At 44.8% G+C, this 13,672-nt stretch overlaps 2 protein-coding genes across 4 annotated transcripts in view; both read left to right on the forward strand.

Moving 5' to 3' along the window:
* Positions 1-7,191, forward strand: part of itga1 (integrin, alpha 1) — a 32,905-nt gene extending 25,714 nt beyond the window's left edge. For all 3 annotated transcript variants that reach the window (XM_061294276.1, XM_061294277.1, XM_061294278.1), the window contains 19 exons: positions 152-294; positions 357-500; positions 579-833; positions 911-1,041; positions 1,993-2,168; positions 2,239-2,390; positions 2,791-2,901; positions 3,607-3,683; positions 3,829-3,955; positions 4,038-4,115; positions 4,185-4,261; positions 4,322-4,411; positions 4,493-4,595; positions 4,696-4,812; positions 4,880-4,978; positions 5,055-5,159; positions 5,245-5,340; positions 5,419-5,532; positions 5,704-7,191. In XM_061294276.1, coding sequence (XP_061150260.1) covers positions 152-294; positions 357-500; positions 579-833; positions 911-1,041; positions 1,993-2,168; positions 2,239-2,390; positions 2,791-2,901; positions 3,607-3,683; positions 3,829-3,955; positions 4,038-4,115; positions 4,185-4,261; positions 4,322-4,411; positions 4,493-4,595; positions 4,696-4,812; positions 4,880-4,978; positions 5,055-5,159; positions 5,245-5,340; positions 5,419-5,532; positions 5,704-5,760 — 2,252 coding nt within the window. In that variant the 3' untranslated portion in view covers positions 5,761-7,191. The remainder of the gene's footprint in view (positions 1-151; positions 295-356; positions 501-578; positions 834-910; positions 1,042-1,992; positions 2,169-2,238; positions 2,391-2,790; positions 2,902-3,606; positions 3,684-3,828; positions 3,956-4,037; positions 4,116-4,184; positions 4,262-4,321; positions 4,412-4,492; positions 4,596-4,695; positions 4,813-4,879; positions 4,979-5,054; positions 5,160-5,244; positions 5,341-5,418; positions 5,533-5,703) is intronic.
* Positions 7,192-7,607: 416 nt separating this feature from the next.
* kcmf1 (potassium channel modulatory factor 1) lies at positions 7,608-13,137 on the forward strand. The gene is made up of 7 exons (XM_061293592.1): positions 7,608-7,833; positions 9,305-9,472; positions 9,594-9,733; positions 9,819-9,920; positions 10,355-10,544; positions 10,671-10,980; positions 11,177-13,137. Exons 1-7 carry the CDS (start codon positions 7,818-7,820, stop codon positions 11,439-11,441), a joined length of 1,191 nt encoding a protein of 396 aa, XP_061149576.1. The 5' UTR covers positions 7,608-7,817; the 3' UTR covers positions 11,442-13,137.
* The last annotated feature ends 535 nt before the right edge of the window (positions 13,138-13,672 follow it).

The following is a 13,672-nucleotide window of genomic DNA, read 5'->3' on the forward strand; positions in this document are numbered from 1 at the left end:
GTAAACTCAGCCGTTGGCAAACCCGCTGTTTTTTTTTTTTTTTTTTGTCCGCCTCCCTTAGTGTCATCCTCTTGTATTGTCTTGCCAGTTCAGCGTGTTTTATCGCTTCCTCCTTGAAAAGCGTAAACAGTCCGTGTGTTTGTTTCCGTAGGTTATGACGTGCAGTCGGCGTCCACCCCGAACGGGGTCTTGTACATCACGGGGGCGCCGCGGTACAACCACACGGGCCGTGTCGTCATCTACCGGCTGGAGGACAAGGACGTTGTCGTCTCGCAGACGCTCGGAGGGGAACAGGTGAGCTTTTAATGGAGGTTTATTTTCGTACGACGAATGAAACGCCCCCGCTCTGCTCGCAGATCGGTTCGTACTTCGGCAGCGTCTTGCAGACTCTTGACGTGGACGGGGACTCGTACACAGATCTCCTGCTGGTGGGCGCTCCCATGTTCATGGGCTCCGACAGAGACGAGCAGGGTCAGGTGTACGTCTACAAGCTCAAGCAGGTAAGATCGTTTCTGAAATGCCCAAAGATGCCACTAGGTGGTGCCAAAGTGTCAACTCCAGATTCAAACTCATCGCAGGACGGCCGCTTCGCCTACGAGTTCACGCTAAAGCCCGTCAACCAGTCATGCTGCAGCGCTAGCTCATCGGGTTGCACGCACAAAAACGAGCCGTGCGGCGCCCGATTCGGCACGGCCATCGCCGCCGTGTCCGATCTCAACCTGGACGGCTTCAACGACGTGGCCATAGGAGCTCCCTTCGAAAACGACCACAGAGGCGGCGTGTACATCTACCACGGCGACAGCAAGCGCTCGCTCAAGGAGAAGTTTGTGCAGGTGAGCGGCACGTCCTTCTCAAGCATGGATTTCTTTGAGTCAAACTCATCCAAATGTCGATCTCCTTGTCTGCGTAGCACATCCCGGCGGGCGGAAACGATGACAAAATGAAGTTCTTCGGTCAGTCTATACACGGGGTCATGGATCTGAATGGAGACGGAATCACTGACGTGACCATCGGGGGTCTCGGCGGGGCCTCGTTATTCTGGTGAGACAATAAACAGCCCCGAATACAAACTTGAAAACATATAAAATGCCTTGTCAGGAGTTTTGACCCAACCCTGGATCGAGGAATCGACATGTATCCCCATACTGTCGTCCGTGCACATTCCACTCATCAGCATTTGCAAGCCGAGTATCATCTCACAGCGTTTGCTTGCTTCATTTATACAGCTGAACACGTCCCACCGGACCTGTACGCTTGAGATCGACGACTTCCTGAAGATGCCTCTGTTAAAAGCCTACTCGCCGGGGTTCCTTACTCTTGCCATAAGACGGACGATTACGAGACTAATGATGAACAATAGCGAAATAGCTTATAACCCAATAAAAATTGATCCATTTCTGGCTCGCCAACCCAAGGTTGGAAACCCGTGACTCAACCTCACAGGCATGGGAGAATGTCCTCCCACACTTTTTTTTTTTTTTTCTTCCCAAGCTGTGTGAAAACTTCAAGCCCCAAGTGGCTTCCAGTTTGAAATAGGATTTGGCAGCCGGGGTCGTTGGCCGCGTTTTATGCTTATCACGCATCTGTTGCCTCTCTGCGAGTGGATTCGCTTTTTGCGCATTGGAAATCGTCAACAGCACCAACCAAGAAATATGCACGCAAGTAAAAGAAACGTTTGAAGTTAGTTTTTTTTTTTTCCCTTGAGGGATTTTATTTTGATTATTGTTTTCCCCGGAGAGGCTAATTAACTGCCAGCTGTTTTTTTTTCAAAGCACAGTCCCCCCATATTGCCAGCCGTTTAGCATTTTTTTTTTTCGGAACTCTCAAGACCCACAGAGTGTTTCGTAAACACCAAACCAGACAAAAGAAACTTTTTCTCCAGAAGTTTTTCTTTAACTTTAGTAATTAAAACATGGACACCAGTTTCAGAATCCCCTGACTTTAACCCAATTGAGAATCTGTGGCTAACATTGACATCTCTGACCCGCTCAGGTCCAGAGACGTGGCGGAACTCCGGGCCAACATGACCTTCGACCCGGCCAAGATCAACCTGCAGCAGACCGAATACCAATGCGAACACCTGGGACGCAAATCCGTGTGCGTTGAAACTCAAGTGTGTTTTGTCTACAGCGTCAAATCCGACAAGCAGGATCTTAAAACCCAAGCAGGTGAGACTCTTTGCTGATTTAAACATCGTGGCGTCATTTCACCCTTTTTTTTCCTTACCGTCTTTTGCAGTGATTCGTTATAACCTCACTCTGGATGCTCTGCGAGCGAAAGCCAGAGCTTCGTTTCGCGACTCGGACGAAAAGAGCGACCGGCGGATTTCTAGAACCGTCTCAGTGTCGGACCGGCAGAGGAAGTGCGTGATGGAGACGTTTGTGATGTCGGTAAGGAAGCCTTTGTGTGTCACGTTTGCACTTTTGGACATTCGTGACCACGTGTGCAGTGGCGGCGCGGTTCTTTGATTAGCTTCCCTCTGGCGTCACGCACAGGAACTAATCAGCAAAAACAGCTGCGGCGCTTCTGCTTTGCGGGCGTGTGTGTGTGTGTGTGTGTAGCTGTGTGTGTGTAGCTGTGTAGCTGTGTATTTAAAATAAATAACTCTTATTTTGAGGAAAAAGTCATATATGTTTTCAGCAAAACATTATTCGATTTAAAAAAAAATGGGTTTAATATTTGAGCAATCAAATATTTTCAAGAATATATTTTTAAAAGTTCTCAGAAATGAAAAACTGCACAAAAAATTAAAGGAGAGAAAAAAAAAGTCCTCCGTTTTCTTTTTACAAGGCTCGACTGGACTTCCGAGACCCTCTCATGGTATCGCTGGACTTTGAACTGGCCGATGAAGACCAAGGCCCAGTCCTGGACGAAAGCCTCCCCACGTCCATTAACAAAACGGTACGTTCTTCTCTCCAGATCTGCTAAGTCTGACTTTCATCTCGCAATAGTTTTCAGCATGCCTTCCCACGCTAACTTTCCAAGTAATAGTGTTCGTGATGAGCGATGTGTCCAGATAACGAGCGAGCAACTATTCATCGCCTGATATGGGAATGAAGCAAATGGGGTCTTCTCCTGTTATTGTTATGAAAAGGCAGCAAGCAGGAAATCACCAGACGGAAGCTACAGTTGCTCGTCTGCTGGATATTAGTTTACAGTCTAGCGCTCGCTCGGCGTTGCGTGCTGTATCTCCGTACTCGGAGACTGGGAACAAAATGCACTGTGACCTGTGACACACACCGTAGGGGGTGAGGGAAGGCAAAGGAAATGAAGGTCACGCATAAGGAGCATTTTTACTCAAGCACACAAACAAACATAAAAAGCTTATTTTGATTCTTTTTTTTCCCCCGCTCACTCCTCGGTGATCCGGAATGCTGGAGACCACCCGGAAACGCATGAGGTCTTCCCAAAATAAAGTCGTAAAAGAGTCAACCTAAATTATTTGATCACACTTTTTGAAATATAATTCCAGGTCTATACTATAATAGCAAAAAAAAAAACAGTCAGGTCTCTGTAAAGCATTTGGAAAGATGTTCGAGTTGGATTAAAAAAAATAATAATCCACGAAAAGCCTCACGATCTAATAGCACTCTGCTTTTCTTGTAGATTCCTTTGGTGGACTGCGGCAACGACCAGCGTTGCATCGCCGACCTCGCCCTCCAAGCCGAACCCAGCGTGACAAGGTGAGCCCGAACGCATCATGCACACGTTGCAAATTCCAAGGTCTCCAAACAGCAGTTCGTCAAGCCTTGCCGACTTTCCGCCGCAAGGCTGCCCTCTTGTGGCGGATCGTTTGTATGTTCAGGGTCTTCCTTTGCTGTCCTCCAGGTTGGTGATCCGAGCCAAGAAGGACAAACTGGACGTGAACATCCGCGTGAAAAACACCAAAGACAACGCTTACAACACTAAAGTGGTCATCAGCTTCACGCCAAACATCAACTACGTCAAAGTGGAGGTGAGATCTCGTGACCCCTTGAAACTAATGTCGTGCAAATATTTTTGGGGGGGATTGACCTTGTTTTCTTTTGGAACGGCAGCCGGAAAAAGACTGCACTCTAAATCACACCAAAGTGGAATGTGCGGTGGGGTACCCCTTCCTGGGGAGCAATGTGGAGGTACCCCTTTAAAACATTTTTTTTTTTATCACCACTTTTGTTCTTCAAGCTGCTTTGTCATGTCTACAGGAATCTTTCAAAGTGAAGTTTGAGGTCAATCCTAATCACATTCATCACAACATCCAGATCAACGTCACAGCCACGAGGTAAAGAAACATTTTTGCGATGAATCACGTGGAAATGACCTTAGCAACGACCCCCCCCAGTGACAGCGAAGAGCTGCCCTCCACCCTCAACGACAACACGGTGCTCATCTCCATCCCCGTCAAGTACGAGGCCGGCCTAGTGTTCACCGTGTGAGTACGCCGTTCCTTCCTAGTTACCGTCGCTAAAGCTAATTTATTTATCTGATGTCGATACATTTCAATTCTTCGCAGGCGTCCAGTGGACGAGCACGTGGTGGTGAAAGAGGGCGAGCAGTACTTGACCGTGTTCAACGAAACCCGCGTGATCGGCGAGGAGGTCAACATCAGCTACACGGTAAGACAAAAAGTTTTGGATTGTCAAAAAAAATCCCATTCAATGTTGAAAATAAACCTTTCGGGATATTTAATGTATTTCCTCACATGGCCTCTCTTAGATCGAGAAAGCAGGCGATATGGTGACCCCTCCTCTCGACCTGAAGGTGACCTACCCCGAGCTGTCGCCTCGTAAGAATTACCTGCTGTACTTGACGCACATCGTCACCAGCCCGCAGGTGAGCAGCAGCAGAAGCGGAACATTTGTCGAGGGAAACGATCCGATGGACTTTCTTCTCTTTGCAGATGAAATGCGACGCGGCCGCTTTGATCAACCCTCTTAATCTCAACCCGGATGTGGTGAAACCCAGCCCAAACAGAGAAACGCTCAGCATTTTCCTTCTGGTGGGTGTCAGAGGGCTTACGTTTGTGTCTTACTATTCTTCCCTTCTGACTTGTGTGTGTTTGGATTTCACCGCAGAACTGCGAGAACCTCCCGTGCGCCTCATTCAAATGCTTCATCCCAGAAGCCAAAGTCAGCCAGGTCAACGTTACCTTCCGAGTGTGGAAGCCCACATTCATCAAAGTGAGTCCCAGCAGTTTTTTTTCCCCCAAAGATATCGGTTTTAAATACTTCTCTTCTGGACTCCATCTTTGTTGGGGTCTTTCAGGCGGACTTTTCCAGCCTGTACATGTTGGTGAACGCCACTTTGAGGAGCAGAAACGCCGATCTGTTTGTGCTGAGCGCCGCTGACAGCACCAGGACTGTGAGTCTGAAATAGAATTAATGATAAATTAGTAAAAAAAAAGAAAAAAACATCATAACTTGCCTTGGCCCCCACCAGATGAAGATCCAAGTCTCCAAGGAGAGCTTAGGAGGAATCCCTATATGGATCATCATCATCAGCATCCTCATAGGTCTCCTCATCTTAGCGCTAGTCATCTTTGCGCTATGGAAGGTAAAAGCTAACGTAGTTAAATTCAAACTAACCATACTCCAAATTGTCTAAATCTTCCATAAAGACTTTGAACCTCATATGGCTCACTTCATTCTTTCAAGCATCTTTTTTCAATTTCCAACAACCATTGTGCCGTTTCCAGCTGTAAACATTTATTGTTTTCTCCCGCAGATGGGCTTCTTTAAGAGAAAATCCCGGGAGTTCTCCAAGGAGGAAATGATGGATTGAAGCTTACACGCAAACAGGAAGTGAGCACCACTTCTGGAGTCACTTAAAAAAAAAAAAACACTCGAGTGTATGACGACACACAACGACTACCTTGGAGTACAAAAAAGCCATTTAACGGAGCCCATCGCTGACACGGGCCAAGTCCATGTTTGCTTTTGGACTGTTATGCACTTCATTTTAAAAAAAAAAAAAAAAAAAAAAAAAGCACTTTTTTGCTATGAACATCCCAACATCACCATTTGTGTATTGTACAGAGACTCTATGACATCCAAAATGGCCGCTTCAATCCCCAACGTGAGTCCTTGTGACCATTTGGAAAAGTGAGTGTGAGAAACGTGTCCATCACTGCTTACAGCTTTAATGAAATCCACGATTACTGGTGCGGTCAATTTTTTTTTTTTCTGGTGTGGCCACAGGTTGCCCCGCCCCAGAAACACTGTATGTATATTTGAGCAAGCATTCTAGCATCACGGCACATTTCTTAACATTCTGATTTATATTTTATTTTGCCAAAAAAGAAAAAGCAGAAAAAAAAAACTACTTTTGTGTAAATTGTGTGGCCTTGTTCTTTAATCCCACAACCTTCTAGTGTGCTGTAAATATCACAAAATGTACATAAATGTATCTTTTTGGTCGGTGCAGTAATTTAAAAGATGTCGCCCATAAGCCTTACTATGTTTTTGTGCTCAGGTATTATCACATATATAATATCATAGACACTAATTACACATAGACCAAGCAGAGGCGGATTACGGATTTATGTAAATATGAAAAATGCATTTATTTTAAGCAGGAAATGAACGTACAGCAGAATTTCTAAGGTTTATTTTCTATCGGCATAATGTATGAGCGGGATCAGCCAATGTGACACCTAAGTATGCATCGTACCCATCTTGTTTTTTTTTAAACTGTTTTACTTTCCACATTGAAGCACAACTTGTTTGTACAGAAGGTCATTTATGTAAACTTTGTGACCGTTTTTGCCTGTTTGGAGAGATAGACTCAACGTGGTCTGGAATCACATGTTTTGTTTTATAGGATCTCAAAGCAAAACAAAACTGCTGTGAAGTCTTCAATGTGATGATGCACTGATTTGTTTTTGTCAGGCTGTCTCGCTTTCTGGTCAGCACACACAAACTGAATGAATGCTCTGGAGGAAATAAAAGCTTTGCTAATTGCATGTTTTGACAAACAGAGCATTAGTTTATTTGTAAAGGAAGAAGGTTGGTGACAGGTATAGTTTTACAATATCTGGATGTATGAGGATTTTGTAAATAATACTGTGTTCTTTATGCCAAATATTTTACACTTTTTATGTTTATTATGTGTGATATACAAATATTTCTGCAAGAATCTACATATATTTTCAAGCTTACTGTTTGTATTATACCTAATAAATGCATAAATGAGTCCTATTTATGAAAGGAGAAATTCATTTTGCCCTTTTTTTTGTTGCCAAGGAATCCCACAAATTTTACCAACTTGATTCTTAGTTGCTGAATTATAATTAGCCAGATAATAAAGTATAAACTTCTCAAATGTTCAATGAATCAAATACAGTCTAATTTAGTGAGAGAAAAAAACTTTGTTTTATTAAATTATATCCAATTTAAAAAACAAAATGACACAAATATCAGCAATTTCGATTTGAAAAAAAACGGATTTAAACAATTATAAAAACTCTTAGTAGCAGGAAAAAATACAATTAAAATGATAAATTTGCTCAATTCTTTAAACATGACGTAGCAGTGCCTGTGAGTCCAAAAATGATGACTTCATACGTCACTGGAAAAAACTTCTTCGGTTTCATTAATGCGACTCCACGCAATTGCGCGCCGCCTAGCGTTGTTCGCCAGTACTGAAACGATAAGTGGCTGACTTGGAGAGGGGAAGGCAGGGCAAGGGGGTCCATCTTGGCCGTGAAAACGAAACAAACAAAACTAACAAGGGAAGCCAGATCGATAGCTTCCCCATTACTGCATCCCCCCCATTCTCGCATCGTCGTCGACGTTGTGGGGTAGCCCCGGGAAGAGCTTGCTTTGTGGGCCGCTTGTAGGATGTCCCGTCATGAGGGTGAGTTCATAAACAGCGCCGCCGTGGCTAACCGGCTAATGCTACAAGCTCCTGTCGAACCTTAAAATAAACCAAACGACTCGTGACCACTCTTTATTTTCAACACTACATGACACATATAGTCACCGACGGCCATTTTCGATTTTTTAATGTTTAATAATTAGTAACTAACTCGACAACATGGCGCAGCTTAGCAGTTAGCCGTTGCTACGAGCTGCTCGGTTAGCTCCGGCTACTGGTGCTACGTTTGCTAACAGCGCCAACACCTTGTCGTTGTCTTCTTACTTTGTGTCATTTAATCACACAAAAATAACACTTATTACAGACATGTCACGTATATTATATCAGTTTTTTTGTTAGCCGGTGAGCTAACATTGACTCCCGAACGAGTGTTGCCTAGCTTGTGCACTGTCATCAAGAGTCAGGCCGCTAAAGTCCTCAGCATGTTTTACGCACTGGAACAAGTCTATAGAGTTTCGGTGGGGAATATTTTCAAATACAAATTAAGTGTTACAAACTAGAATTAGTGTTCTTCGTGTGTTTTAACCAGTTCAGAAGTTGTGCCTATTGCTATCATATTAGCTCAAGCTAGATCAAGGAGAACAGCCGCGCTGAAGTTGGTCATGTGGCATAAAGATGGAACTTTATTGGCACCCGATGTGCTTTTTAAAATATATTTTCGGACGACAGTTATTTGAAGATATTAATTAGACTACTCAGACCACCACCGTTCCAGTACATAATGAACCACTTTAATCTTTAACTGAAACTCACGGGTGTGTGTTTATTATTTGGTTGCATGAGTGCAGAGGTGTGTCCGAAAAGTTCTTGGACGACGGATTTTCCCCTGCTTAGAGAGCCAGATCATCAATCTTCATGTCTACAAAGCGCACACGTTTGCTTCTTTCAGTCTGTGAGAAGAGGTTTACAATGTCCTGAGCATCTGACAGTTCCTGGCTGTTAAGAACATCACCATGCTGGAGGAACCTCACCTCGCTCCCATGAGAATTTTGTTTCCTTTTTCCCCAAGATCAAGGGGAGCCATTTTGAAAACATGGTTGTGAACACAGCACTGAGGAATCCTTCCATGGGGAATTATTGCGTGGCTGAGAAGGCTAGTAAATTCCATTAGACTTGACAAGCTGAAAAGAAAAACCTAGAATTTCAAATTCGTCTTCTGTGACACCTGTCTTTGACACACCTCGTATGCTGGCGTCATGGCAGTGATGAATGTATTTTAGTACATATGGATTCCAGGAAGGAATCAAATTTCACATTGATCATCGTTAAGGTGGTAAGCTTAACTGTCCAATTTTTGTGAAGCTAGCAAAAACAAATTGAGCATTTAGCTACCTTCTAGATCACAGAGAGTTCTGTTTCTGTCTTTGGTTGTCATCCCATTTGTTGCAACCCAACGGAAGAAGTACCGGTCTCATGTTTGCCTCTACTTTCCCTTTATTGTCTTTTGTAGGTGTGAGCTGCGACGCTTGTTTGAAGGGAAACTTTCGGGGAAGACGCTTCAAGTGTCTCATCTGCTACGACTACGACCTTTGCGCCTTGTGCTACGAGAGCGGCGCCACCACCACGCGACACACCACAGAGCACCCCATGCAGTGTATATTAACCAGGATAGACTACGGTAATTTTGTTTTCTTGCTCTTTACTGTCATCTGCACCCTTGAGGGGTTTGATTTGCGACGTCAAGCGAGTGACATTTGCCGTAACCCTCGCATGACCAAGTGTCGCGTTGTTCACTGCAGATTTGTATTATGGCGGCGACACCTTCTCGCTGGAGCAGCACCAGGCATTCACGTGTCCTTACTGCGGCAAGATGGGCTTCACGGAGACGTCTTTGCAGGAGCACGTCACCGCCGAGCACCCGGAGACCTCCACCGAGGTGGTGAGTATGTCCACTCGATCCTCTCAAGTCCTTTTTTTTTTTAATTGCCAAGTCCTAGTGCTTACTTTTACCCTTTGCCTCCCAGATCTGTCCAATATGCGCAGCCTTGCCCGGGGGGGATCCCAACCACGTCACAGATGACTTGACAGCCCACCTCACTCTTGAGCACAGAGCACCCAGAGAGTTAATATCCTTTCACAAACCTACCGTCATCACATGTATGTGTAGTAATTGTCTGATTTTATCAAAAGAAATGTAACGCAGATTTTATTCATTGTATTTTTTTAATGTATCTTTTTTTATTATTATTAATTGGACAATTAATCGGTTTCCAGAATTCCGTCAAACCTCTAAATCGGCCTGCAAAAATCCCGGGTTCGACTTTGTTTTAATATGTCAAGAACTTTTGATGATGACCCGAGAAGACAAGCCTATGTACGATGCCATTCCAACGTCTGATATCAATGCAGCGCTTTGATGACATCGTGAGCTTTGTGAAACCACACAGGGTTACCTCACTGCCTTTTGTCACAAGCGGAAAGAAACTCCTCTTTATGGCAAAATGCACACGTGATCGACCGTTGCCTGCTTTTTTTCACACCTTAACGAGCCGCCCTCCACGACGAGTCCAGCAGCGTCCGGCACGTGCGGCGGATGTTCCACCCCGGCCGGGGACTGGGCGGCACCCGAGCGCGACGCACCAACATGCACTTTACCGGCGGCTCCGCCGGCGGTCTGTCCTCAACTACGTCGTCATCACAGAGCTCCACCTACACGCCCAGCAACAGGGAGGCCATGGACCCCATTGCAGGTGAGGGCGACTTCCCGGTTCCACATCTGACATGATTCGAATAATTGCAGGTCGTTTTAAGTGACGTTTCAGCTATTAAACAAAGTTTACAGATCAAACACTATGAAGTTGTTTGTTTTCTGTCAGAGTTGTTGTCACAGCTGTCGGGCGTGCGACGCGCGGCGGGCGGCCAGATCAACTCATCGGGGCCGTCGGCCTCGCAGTTGCAGCAACTCCAGATGCAGCTGCAGCTAGAGCGGCAGCAGGCGCAAGCGGCCCGCCAACAGGCGGAGACGGGCCGCCACGCCGCCCGGCGCGGTAACAATTCGGCCAATACCACCAACTCGGCCACCGCCGCCATCCTGCCCCCCAGCGCGGCCGCCACCAACACGGTCGCGCCGGCCGAAAGCAACCACCACTCGTCCTTGACCCACAACTCTCAGTTTCTATTAGCACGGTAGGTCTTCATTTGGTGTGGCTGCTAATAAGCTAAAGCTTTTTTTAATTTTTTTATTATATGTTTAAATTTAGTAAAAGTATTATAATCTACAAAACAATTTTCCAAAACATAATATTGCTTTGAGAGCCACAACACCTGGTGGATCTAAGTTAGGCAACCAAAATATAAAGACGATTCCTGTCGCCGCGTGCAGGCTGAACGAGCCCAAGATGACCGAGGCGGAGCGTCAGCTGGCGGAGGGCGAGCGCGCCGACCGCAGCCTGTTTGTGCAGGAGCTGCTGCTGTCCACGCTCATGCGTGACGAGAGCTCGTCGTCCGACGAGGATGAGCGGCGGGACTTCGCCGACTTCGGCGCCATGGGCTGCGTGGACGTCATGCCGCTTGACGTGGCGCTGGAGCACCTGCAGCTCCGTGAAAGAGCCTCCGCCGCCAAGGAGCCTCCGCCGCCGCCTCTTTGATGTCCAGGCGGTGCGCAGACTCTGTCCTACCTGCTGCAACTGTCAGTGATGGATGCCCCCCCCCCCTTTCCCTCCCAAAAGACCTTCATCCCATACTGTTTTTTTTTTTTTTGGGTGGGGTGAATGTAATGTCAGGCAATTTTTTTGTTTTTACATGTAAGCAAAACTCTAAGGAGCGGCATACATGACATGAGGGACAACATTTTAATTGTGGCCACGATACATAGAATAACTTGGATAAAATACGTATTGAGGGGCCACAAAACTGCTGCACACAATGTTTGCAACAAATACTAAATTGTGGCCCCAGAATATGCACAACATACTAATTTATGCCCATATAAGGGGCGCATGAAGTACTCATTTGGAGCTGCAAAATAAGTACAAGTTCCACAAAATGCTTAGTTGTGTCCACAAAATCCTAATTTGTAGCCATGAAGTGTAACGTGCCGTGAAGGTAATCATGCACATGTAAAACTATTCTAAGGCTGTATAAGGTGCGCACGATATACTTGTTTGTAGCCACAACATAATTACAACGTGTGCACAAAAATAATTTGCGTCCGTGAAATAAAATGTTTACAGCAGGGGGTCACTATCTTTCTTGAAACTCGGGGCTACTAGGGTGATGCAAAGGGCTACCAATTTGCACAATTTCATTTAAAAAATAGTCGCGTTAGCTGCAAATAGTGAATATCTGCTTGAAGTTTCTAGAGAAACTGCTTGATTTCATATCATTTTCCATTCACATTTTGTTCGTATGTTATACCTGTATTCTAGCCACAATTTAAATCCCATACCTCCCGCCTATGTCATGTCTGGGGCTCCGTGAACGTAAACCAGATTAAGTGGGGCTCAACATAGGAACGGAGTGAGTGAGTGTTCAGATATATATCTATAAATATATATGAAAAATATATGAAGGTGATAATCATTCAGTGCCCCCACCTCCCGCCATCAGTGATACTTGACAGCCATCAACAGTTGCTACCTATGGGATGCGGCTCCGAACCCTCACTATTCTCACCCGTAGACCCCCTCCCCAAAATATACCCTCTTCACCTATAAATAGCCCCCCCTAGCCCTTATTGACAAGCCCAGAGGACATGGGGCCTCCTCTGCCCAAGCTGCTGTGTGTGTTTCTGACTATTATCAATAAAAAAAAAAAGTGCTCGGATGGGTTACCGTTTTAACTACTGCATGCGGTTCTTTGCGGCGTGCATGATGTTTAATCATTAAAAAAAAGGAAAAGAATCCCAAAGCTGACACGCTAACTCTGGTTAACTTTTCTCGAATGCCTCTAAAATCTCGAGAGCTTTTTGTTCATGAAGAAAGCCGCGTCTGAATACGCACGTCGGAAGGAAAAGTCACAAAATTGTATAGTGAGTAGACACCGTGTACAATAATCCATAGACGAGTGCTTGTGTCTGTTAACTTGTTTTGTTTCTTTCACTTTTTTTTTTGATCTTTCTGCTAAGGCTAGCACTTTGTATTTATTCATGTTTGTTACGGAGCCTTGACAAATCTAGCCGCCTTCGACGTCGACCCTCCTGTGTACAATACATCGGGTTGTATATTGAATTTTTGTGGCTTTAACAATGGGTCAAAGATACGGGCGGACGTTTCTTCTTTTTACTTAAATGTGCATTTAGAGTACAAATAAATCCAAAATATGCTCAGCTTTTGATGAAACCAAGAGGCCCTCGCCACTTCATACTTTTTTATATGTTCAAATTAAGCTCTAGAGTACAAATAAATCCAAAATATGCTCAGCTTTTGATGAAACCAAGAGGCCCTCGCCACTTCATACTTTTTTATATGTTCAAATTAAGCTCAAGTGTATTGTAAAAAACATGTAGTAGAAGTAGTGGAGCAAAAAGAAATGCAATGAAATCCGCTTGAAATCATTAGGTTGCAAATTTAGTGACCCATCACTTACTCTTGTAAACAATTCTGCTAATATAATTTCATTTATGCAAAGTGTACGTTTTTACCCTGTTAAATTTTTTTTACTAATTTCCTTATGCGTGATCTTAATGTTCACATAGAAAAATTGGATAAGAGCCCTGGAGAAAAAGACCGACTGAGAAGGTCAAATGTGTGTGGTCATAGTACAAAGCTCTGAGGAACACCGCAGGTAAAGTATAGTAAGACTCAAATTTAGCATTTGCAATGAATATGACTTAATGTCTCACAAATTAGTGTCATCTAGAAGCAGCTGTCGGCCAAAT

Source organism: Syngnathus typhle, linkage group LG12 (assembly GCF_033458585.1).
Source record: "Syngnathus typhle isolate RoL2023-S1 ecotype Sweden linkage group LG12, RoL_Styp_1.0, whole genome shotgun sequence".
NCBI classification, from domain to species: domain Eukaryota; kingdom Metazoa; phylum Chordata; class Actinopteri; order Syngnathiformes; family Syngnathidae; genus Syngnathus; species Syngnathus typhle.

Bases quoted from the DNA above. Each gene is read 5' to 3' on its own strand.
- kcmf1 (XM_061293592.1), top strand. The intron at 9,473-9,593 runs GTAATTTTGTTT...TGTTCACTGCAG, and splicing joins ATTAACCAGGATAGACTACG to ATTTGTATTATGGCGGCGAC. The intron at 9,921-10,354 runs ATATCCTTTCAC...GCCGCCCTCCAC, and splicing joins ACAGAGCACCCAGAGAGTTA to GACGAGTCCAGCAGCGTCCG.